The sequence below is a fragment of the Leucoraja erinacea genome, unplaced genomic scaffold, assembly GCF_028641065.1.
Source record: "Leucoraja erinacea ecotype New England unplaced genomic scaffold, Leri_hhj_1 Leri_60S, whole genome shotgun sequence".
Taxonomy (NCBI): Eukaryota; Metazoa; Chordata; class Chondrichthyes; order Rajiformes; family Rajidae; genus Leucoraja; species Leucoraja erinaceus.
Genome location: NW_026576520.1, coordinates 431512 through 440288, shown reverse-complemented (window position 1 = coordinate 440288; position 8777 = coordinate 431512). Strand labels below are relative to the sequence as shown.

Sequence of the window (8777 nt, the reverse complement as noted above, 5' to 3'; positions counted from 1 at the left end):
TGCCGTCTGTAGCAATGAAGGGCCACACCTAACTCCTGCTTAAATATAGTCAATGAACTGGCCGCAACTACCTTCTGTGGCAGAGAATTCCACAGATTCACCACTCTCTGTGTGAAAAATGTTTTCCTCATCTCATCCATTCTCTCTCCCCCTCTCTCCCCCTCCTCTCCCATTCCCTTTACCCTCTCTTATCGCCTCTTCCTCTCTCTTTCCCTCTCCCTCTTCCTCCCCTCTCTCCCGCTCTCTCTCCTTTTCTTTCCTCCTCATTCACTCCCTTTCATTCTCCCTTCATCCTCCCTCTCTCTCCCTCTACTACTAAACCTTTGCCTCTCCCTCCCATCCCTTTCAGGGGATATGGGGAGAAGGCAGGAACGGGGTAGTGATTGTGGATGATCAGCCATGATCACATTGAGTGGCGGTGCTGGCTCGAAGGGCCGAATGGCCTACTCCTGCACCTGTTGTCTATTGTCTATGTTTCTCTCTCTCTCTCTCACACCACCACTGAATTTCTCTCCTCTCCCTCTCTCCCTCCTTTTTTCTCTCTCTCTCTCAATTCCATTTTCAATTAAAAAACTTTATTGGCATAAAAAAAACATTGTTATATTGCCAAAGTATAAAACATGACATACATATTTGAAATGTATAAATACAAGTATACAATGCATGGATAGATATGTCATAGAAACATAGAAATTAGGTGCAGGAGTAGGCCATTCGGCCCTTCGAGCCTGCACCGCCATTCAATATGATCATGGCTGATCATCAAACTCAGTATCCCGTACCTGCCTTCTCTCCATGTCCCTGTACATAAACTTGCAATAGGCCTATAGCCCTTTATTGATTGCTACACGTTCTTGTAGCTGTAAGCAGTACAACACAATAGCAAGTTTAGCAATTCAATATTAATTTCTTAATGTTAGTTAATGTCGATTAGTGTGTGCGTACATATGTGCATGTTGGTCATTCACAGTCTCTCAGGTTATGGCATGCTGTTACGTATTGTGCACCAAGATGTGCCGTATTTCCTTCGCCAAGGATTATTCTTAGTTTTGATGTATCATCTAGTTCTTTAAAATCAGGGGTTGCCTCACTGAGTTTGTCAAAGTATGCTTTCCTTGTTTTGTCAATTTTTTTGCATTTTAGGAGGAAGTGCACCTCTGTTTCAACCTCATCTGTCAAACAGTGAACTCTCCCTCCTTCCCTGCCTCTCTCCCTCTCTTCTCTTTACGACGGAACCATCCGCCCCCCTCTCTCTCCTCCCTCCCCCTCCTCTCTCTCTCTCTCTCCTTCTCTCCCTCCCCTCTTCCTCTCTCCCCTCCCCTCCTTCTCTCTCCCTCCCCTCCTTCTCTCTCCCTCTCCTCTCCACATCCCCTTTTCTCCTCCCTCTCCTCTCCTTCTCTCTATCGCCTCCCCTCCTTCTCTCTCTCCCCCCTCTCTCCTTCTCTCTCCCTCTTCCTCCCCTCTCTCCCTTCTCCTTTCCCTCTCCCCTCCTCTCTCTCTCCCCCTCCTTCTCTCTCCCTCCCATCCTTCTCTCTCCCTCCCCTCCTTCTCTCTCTCCCCCCTCAATCTCTCTTCTTCTCTCTCTCTTCCTCATTCTGTATCTCTCTCTCTACCTCTCCTCTCTCTCAATCCCCACTCTTCTCCCTCTCCTTCTCCCCCCTTCTCTCTCTCTCCCTCCTTCTCTCTCTCTCCCTCCTTCTCTCTCTCCCTCCTTCTCTCTCTCCCCCCTTCTCTCTCTCTCTCCCCCTGTAGTTCTCACTTACCCTGTATCTTGTCCCTCCCCCCTTCTCTCTCCCCTCTCTCTCTCTCTCTCTCTCTCCCTCCCCCCTTCTCTCTCTCTCCCCTTTCTCTCTCTCTCCCCCCTTCTCTCTCTCCCCCCTTCTCTCTCTCCCCCCTCTCTCTCTCTCCTCCCCCCTTCTCTCTCCCTCCCCCCCCTCTTCTCTCTCCCTCCCCTCTTTCTCTCTCCCTCCCCTCCCTTCTCTCCCTCCCCTCTCTCACTCCCTCCCTCCCCTCCTCTCTCTCCCCTCCCCTCTCTCCCTCCTTCTCTCTCTCCCCTCCTCTCTCTCTCTCTCCCTCCTCTCTCTCTCACCTCCTCTCTCTCCTTCTCTCTCTCCCTCCTTCTCTCTCTCCCTCTCTCTCTCTCTCTCTCTCTCTCTCCTCTCTCTCTCTCCCTCCTTCTCTCTCTCCCTCCTTCTCTCTCTCCCTCCTTCTCTCCCTCCCCTCTCTTCTCTCTCCCTCCCTCCTTCTCTCCCTCCCTCCCTCCCCTCCTTCTCTCTCCCTCCCCTCCTTCTCTCTCCCTCCCCTCCCCTCTCTCTCTCTCTCGCTCTCTCCGCCCACTATGGGTGCGGGCTCCTCCCCTGCCTGTCCTGTCCAGTCCAGTCCAGTGCAGCTTGCGGCCGGAGAGTGTCCCGTGTAGAGGGGAGTAGACAAGAGGAGAAGAGGGGAGGCGGATAGGGAGGGGGGTAGATTGAGGAGGGGGTAAGGAGCAGGGAAGAAATAAAAAGGTGGAGGAGGGGGGGGGGGGGGGGGGGGTGGGGAGAGAGAGAGGAGAGAGAGCGGAGAGGGGGAGAGAGAGAAAGGGGGAGGAGGAGGGGAGAGAGAGAAGGAGGTTGGGGGAGGAGAGGGAGGGGAGGGTTGAGGAGAGTGGAGGGTTGAGGAGAGTGGAGGGGGAGAGGAGAGGGGGAGGGTTGAGGAGAGGGGAGGGTTGAGGAGAGTGGAGGGGGAGAGGAGAGGGGAGAGGGGGTTGAGGAGGAGAAGGGGAGAGAGAAAGGGGGAGAAGGGGAGAGAGAAAGGGGAGGAGGAGGGGGAGAGAGAGAAGGGGGTTGAGGAGGGAGGAGGAGAGGGAGGGGGAGGGTTGAGGAGAGTGGAGGGTTGAGGAGAGGGGGAGGAGAGTGGGGAGGGGAAGAGAGAGGAGAGGGTGAGAGGAGAGGGGAGAGGGGAGAGAGGAGAGAGGAGAGAGGGAGTGGAGGCTGAGGATGTCGGAGGTGCCGGTGTGGACCCACAGCCATGCCCGGGTGCTGGTGTTGGGGGCGAGGGGGCTCCGGGCCAAGGGGAGGCAGCGGGGAGGTAGCGGGGCGCTGGCGGTGCTGGAGCTGGGCGGAGAGCGCTTCTACACGGCGGCGGCCGGGGCCGGGACCGGGGCGGCGGGACCCGAGTGGAGGGAGGAGGCGACTCTCCCGCTGCCCCCCGACACCGACCCCGACCCGCTGCTCCGCATCACCGTCCTGCAGCGATCACTCTTCGGCAGCGACGCCTTCCTCGGGCAGCTCGCACTCCCGCTCACTCATCTGTACCTGAGCAGGGACACCGGGGACAGGTGAGAGGGGCAGGGGAGGAGGGGGGGGGGAGAGGGGGGAGGAGAGGAGAGGGGAGAGGAGAGGGGAAGAGAAAGGGACAGGGGAGGAGGAGGGCGGAATGAGAGGGACAGAGGAGATGGGAGGAGAAAGGGACATGGGAGAGGAGGGGGGAAGAGAAAGGGACGGGAGGAGGAGAGGGAAAAGAGAGAGGGACGGGGAGAGGAGAGGGAATGAGAGAGGAAGGGGAGGAGAGAGAGGGGAAAGAGAAGGGAGGGAGGAGGGGAGGAGGAGGAGGAGGGAGGGGATGAGAGGGGAGGAGAGGGGAGGGGAGGAGAGGGGAGAGGAGAGGGGGAGAGAGAGAAAGGGACGGGGGAGGAGAGGAGAGGGGAATGAGAGGGACAGAGGAGAGGGGAAGAGAAAGGGACAGGGGAGAGGAGGGGGGAAGAGAAAGGGACGGGAGGAGGCGGAAAAGAGAGGGGCGGGGAGAGGAGAGGGGAAGGAGAGGGACGGGGAGAGGAGAGGGGAATGAGAGGGACGGGGAGAGGGAGAGGGGAAGAGAAGGGACGGGAAGGAGGCGGAAAAGAGAGGGACAGGGGGGGGGGAGGAGGGGAGAGGAGGAGGGAATGAGAGGGGGACAGGGGAGGACGGGGGGGAGAGGAGGGGGGAATGAGAGGGACGGGGAGGAGGGGGAAGAGAGAGGTACAGGAGGAAGAAGAGGGTATAGAGGAGGTGGGGGAGGTGGGGAGGGGGGGGGAGAGGGGAGAGGAGGAGGCGGAGGCGGAGAGGAGGGAGGGGGGGGGGGAAGAGAGAGGAGGAGTGAGAGAGAGGGGATCGGGGGGAAGAGGAGGGGTGATGGAGAGTGGAAGAGAAAGGGGGGGAACAGGGGAGGGGGGAAAGGAGGTGATTGGGGAGAGGAGGGCACGGCGAGGATGGAGGAGAGGTGAGGGGGGGAGAGGAGGGATGGGTAGAGAGAGGGAGGAACAGGGGGGAGAGGAGGGGGGGAGAGAGGAGGGGAGAGGGGGAGAGCAAGAGAGAGTAGCAGGGGAGGAGGAGAGAAAGGCGGGGAGGGTGAGGGAGGTGAGAGAGGGGAGATGAGAGAGGGAGGGAGGGGGAGAGGAGGGAGGGGAGTGAAAGGAAGAAGAATCAAACTTTGCCCACCACCTCCAAACATTGTTCCCCCTCTCTCCTTCCCCAAATCTTGCCTCCCTACAAAATTTTCCCCCCCCCCAAACCCCCTTCCCCCCCCCCCCCCCCCCCCCCAGAATCCTGCCCCCCCCCCTTCCTCCCCAAACATTGTCCCAATCTCCTCCCTCCCTCCCTCTCTCCCTCCATCTCGTCTTCTCCCCCCTCATTCCAAGTTCTCCCCTTCCTCGACTTTCTGATTTCCCCCCCCCCCCCCCCCCCCCCAGTACCTTCTCTGTATAAAGGGGCTCTGCATCTTTGTGGGGGGGGGGGAGGGGTGGCTTGATGAGGTGTTCAATGTACTTAAGAGAAACCTGTTATTGTGGCGTAGAGGGCATCGATACGCTAGGCTTCATGGGTCGGGGCGCTGAGTACCAGAATCGGGAAGTTAAGATGCAGATCTAGAAACATAGAAAATAGCTGCAGGAGGAGGCCATTCGGCCCTTCGAGCCAACACCGCCATTCATTGTGATCATGGCTAATCATCCCCTATCAATAACCCGTGCCTGCCTTCTCCCCATATCCCTTGACTCCATTAGCCCCTAGAGCTCTATCTAACTCTCTCTTAAATCCATCCAGTGACTTGGCCTCCACTGTCCTCTGTGGCAGGGAATTCCATAAATTTACAACTCCCTGGGTGAAAAAGTTTCTTCTCACCTCAGTCTTAAATGTCCTCCCCTTTATTCTAAGACTGTGGCCCCTGGTTCTGGACTCGCCCAACATTGGGAACATTTTTCCTGCATCCAGCTTGTCCAGTCCTTTTATAATTTTATATGTTTCTATAGATATCCCCTCATCCTTCTAAACTCCAGTGAATACAAGCCTAGAATACAAGATCTATAGGACTTTGATCGGGCAGCATTTGGAGTATTGCATAGGGTTCTGGTCACCCCATTACAGGAAGGATGTGGGGGCTTTGGAAAGGGTGCAGAGGAGGATCACCAGAAGACTAGCCACAAAAAGCTGGAGTAACTCAGCGGGACAGGCAGCATCTCTGGTGGGAAGGAAATGGTGACGTTTTGGGTCGAGACCCTTCCTCGTGCTGATACCACAATGCTGCCTGGATTAGAGGGTTTCAGCAACAGGGAGAGGTCGGGCAGACGGTGTAGAGGCTCTGGAACGCCGGATGTTGTAGGGAGTCCTAACAAGGTGTTTCACACTTCTGTCCCTCGTGCTTGATGGGAGAGGAGAGACGAGGGAGTGAGACTGGTCCTTGATGATGCTGCTGGCCTTGCCGAGGCAGCGTGAGGTGTAGATGGAGTCAATGGAAGGGAGGTTGGTTTGTGTGATGGTCTGGGCTGCGTCCACAAATCTCTGCAATTTTACTGTGGTCTTGGATGGAGCTGTTCCCAAATCCTCTTCTCTCCCCCCCCCCCCCCCCCCCCCCATCAGTCAAGAGGTACAGAAGTGTGAAAACGCACACCTCCAGATTCAGGGGCAGTTTCTTCCCAGCTGTTATCAGGCAACTGAACCACCTTATTACCAACTAGAGAGCGGTCCTGAACTACTTTCCACAGTTTTACACAGAGAGTCGTGAATCTCTGGAATTCACTGCCACAGAAGGTAGTTGAGGCCAGTTCATTGGCTATATTTAAGAGGGAGTTAGATGTGGCCCTTGTGGCTAAAGGGATCAGGGGGTATGGAGAGAAGGCAGGTACAGGATACTGAGTTGAATGATCAGCCATGATCATATTGAATGGAGGTGCAGGCTCGAAGGGCCGAATGGCCTACTCCTGCACCTATTGTCTATGTTTCTATTTTTACTATCTACCTCAGTGGAGAACTTCGGACTATCTTTAATCGGACTTTACCTTGCAGTAAACATTGCTCCTTTTATCCTGTATCTGTACACTGTGGACGGCTCGATTGTAATCATGTATTGTCTTTCCGCTGACTGGATAGCGTGCAACAAAAGCTTTTCACTGTACCTCGGCACACGTGACAATAATAAGCTAAATAAACAGTACGAGAAGTTGTACTGACTCCAGAAAACTGTGTCTTCTTAACAATACATTAGCACGATTCTGTAGAAATCTGAAGGGCCTGTTTCCACGCTGTATCTCTAAACTAAAATAGACAATAGGTGCAGGAGGAGGCCATTTGGCCCTTCGAGCCAGCACCATCATTCAATGTGATCATGGCTGATCATCCCCACTCAGAACCCCGTTCCTGCCTTCTCCCTGACTCCGCTATCTTTAAGAGTCCTATCTAGCTCTCTTGAAAGCATCCAGAGAACCTGCCTCCACCGCCCTCTGAGGCAGCGAATTCCACAGACTCACCACTCTCTGTGAGAAAAAGTGTTTCCTCGTCTCTGTTCTAAATGGCTTGCTCTTTATTCTTAAACTGTGGCCCCTGGTTCTGGACTCCCCCAACATCGGGAACATGTTTCCTGCCTCCGGTGTGTCCATTATGCCCTTAAAAATCTTATACGTTTCAATAAATAAACTGCAGATGCTGGGGACTGAATTGTGAACGATAGTGTTTGAGAAACATTTAGACGGGTACATGGATAGGACAGGTTTAGAGGGAGATGGGCCCAATGTGGGCAGGTGGGACTAATATTGATGGGTCATGTTGGTCAGCATAGGCAAGTTGGGCCGAAGGGCCTGTTTTCTCACTGTATGATTCTATGCATGAAGACGATGCAGAGGAAACACTTTGCGGCAATGACCAGGAAGTCACGTAGACTCGAGGGTCTGAGCTACAGGGAGAGGTTGAGCAGGTTGGGACTCTATTCCTTGGAGCGTAGGAGGATGAGGGGTGATCTTATAGAGGTGTACAAAATCATGAGAGGAATAGATCGGGGTGATACACAATATGATTGGGCAGCCTCTTGCCCAGAGTCAGGGGAATCGAAGATATAGGTTCAAGGTGAAGGGAGAAAAGATTTTCACACAAAGGGTGGTGGGTGTGTGGAACAAGCTGCTAGAGGAGGTAGTCGAGGCTGAGGCTGGGACTATCCCAATGTTTAATAAACAGTTAGACAGGTACATGGATAGGACAGGTTTGGAGGATAATGTGCCCAAGCGCAGGCAGGTGGGACTAGTGTAGATGGGACATGCTGGTCGGTGTGGGCAAGTTGGGCCGAAGGGCCTATTTCCACACTGTACCTCTCTGTGATTCCATGACCACTCGTCCGAACTGGGGGAAAGTGTTTGGGAGAGGGTGGGTGAGAGGGAGAAATCAAAGGGAGTTGTTAATAAGATGGCATCTGAAATTCAATAGATGCAGTAGGCCATTCAGCCCATTGAGCCAGCATCGCCATTCAATGTGATCATGGTTGATCATCCCCAATCAGTACCCCGTTCCTGCCTTCTCCCCATATCCCCTGACTCCGCTATCGTTAAGAGCCCTATCTAGCTCTCTCCTCAAAGTATCCAGAGAACCAGCCTCCACTGCCCTCTGATGCAGAGAATTCCATAGACTCACAACTCTCTGTGAGAAAAAGTGTTTCCTCGTCTCTGTTCTAAATGGCTTACCCCTTATTCTTAAACTGTGTGGCCCCTGGTTCTGGACTCCCCCAACATCGGGAACATGTTTCCTGCCTCTAGCATGTCCAAAAATAGCGGAGTCGGGGGAAATGGGGAGAAGGCAGGAACGGGGTACTGATTGTGGATGATCAGCCATTGAATGGCGGTGCTGGCTGGAAGGGCCGAATGGCCTACTCCTGCACCTATTGTCTATTGTCAAAGGAAGTAGACGCCGTTCTGGGTCGAGACCCTTCTTCAGAGTATTGCACGCAATACTCCCGATGTGGTCTCACTAGTGCCCTATACAACTGCAGAAGGACCTATTTGCTCTTGTACTCAATTGCCCTATACAATTGCAGAAGGACCTCTTTGCTCTGATACCCTTTCCTTCCCTCCAGAGATGCTGCCTGTCCCACTGAGTGACAAGCCCTGACGCTCCACTCTTTCAACATATGATCGAACACATTACAACTTATTGAACACATACCATTGAGTTGTAAGCTAACCAATACTTGAGGCGCATTGTACTGTGCGTGATGTTGCAGAATCTTCTGTGTTGCAAGCCCTCAGCTAATTTGGCAATGTTTCATTGAAGGTTATGTTGTAGTCACACCTGCGGTGTTGGACTGGTGTAACACAGAACATGTTGTCAAGCTGTAAAGGGTACAGAGCAGAATTACGAGGATGTTGCCAGAATTAGAGGGTTGAGTAACATAGAAACATAGACAATAGGTGCAGGAGTAGGCCATTCGGCCCTTCGAGCCTGCACCGCCATTCAATATGATCATGGCTGATCATCCAACTCAGTATCCCGTACCTGCCTTCTCTC

The 8777-nt window shown here is 53.9% G+C and overlaps 1 protein-coding gene across 1 annotated transcript in view; it reads left to right on the top strand.

Moving 5' to 3' along the window:
• The first annotated feature begins 2959 nt into the window (after window positions 1-2959).
• Window positions 2960-8777, top strand: part of LOC129694295 (rab11 family-interacting protein 1-like) — a 79902-nt gene continuing 74084 nt past the window's right edge. Inside the window, 1 exon segment of the mRNA XM_055631005.1 lies at window positions 2960-3316. Coding sequence (XP_055486980.1) covers window positions 2976-3316 — 341 coding nt within the window. The 5' untranslated portion in view covers window positions 2960-2975.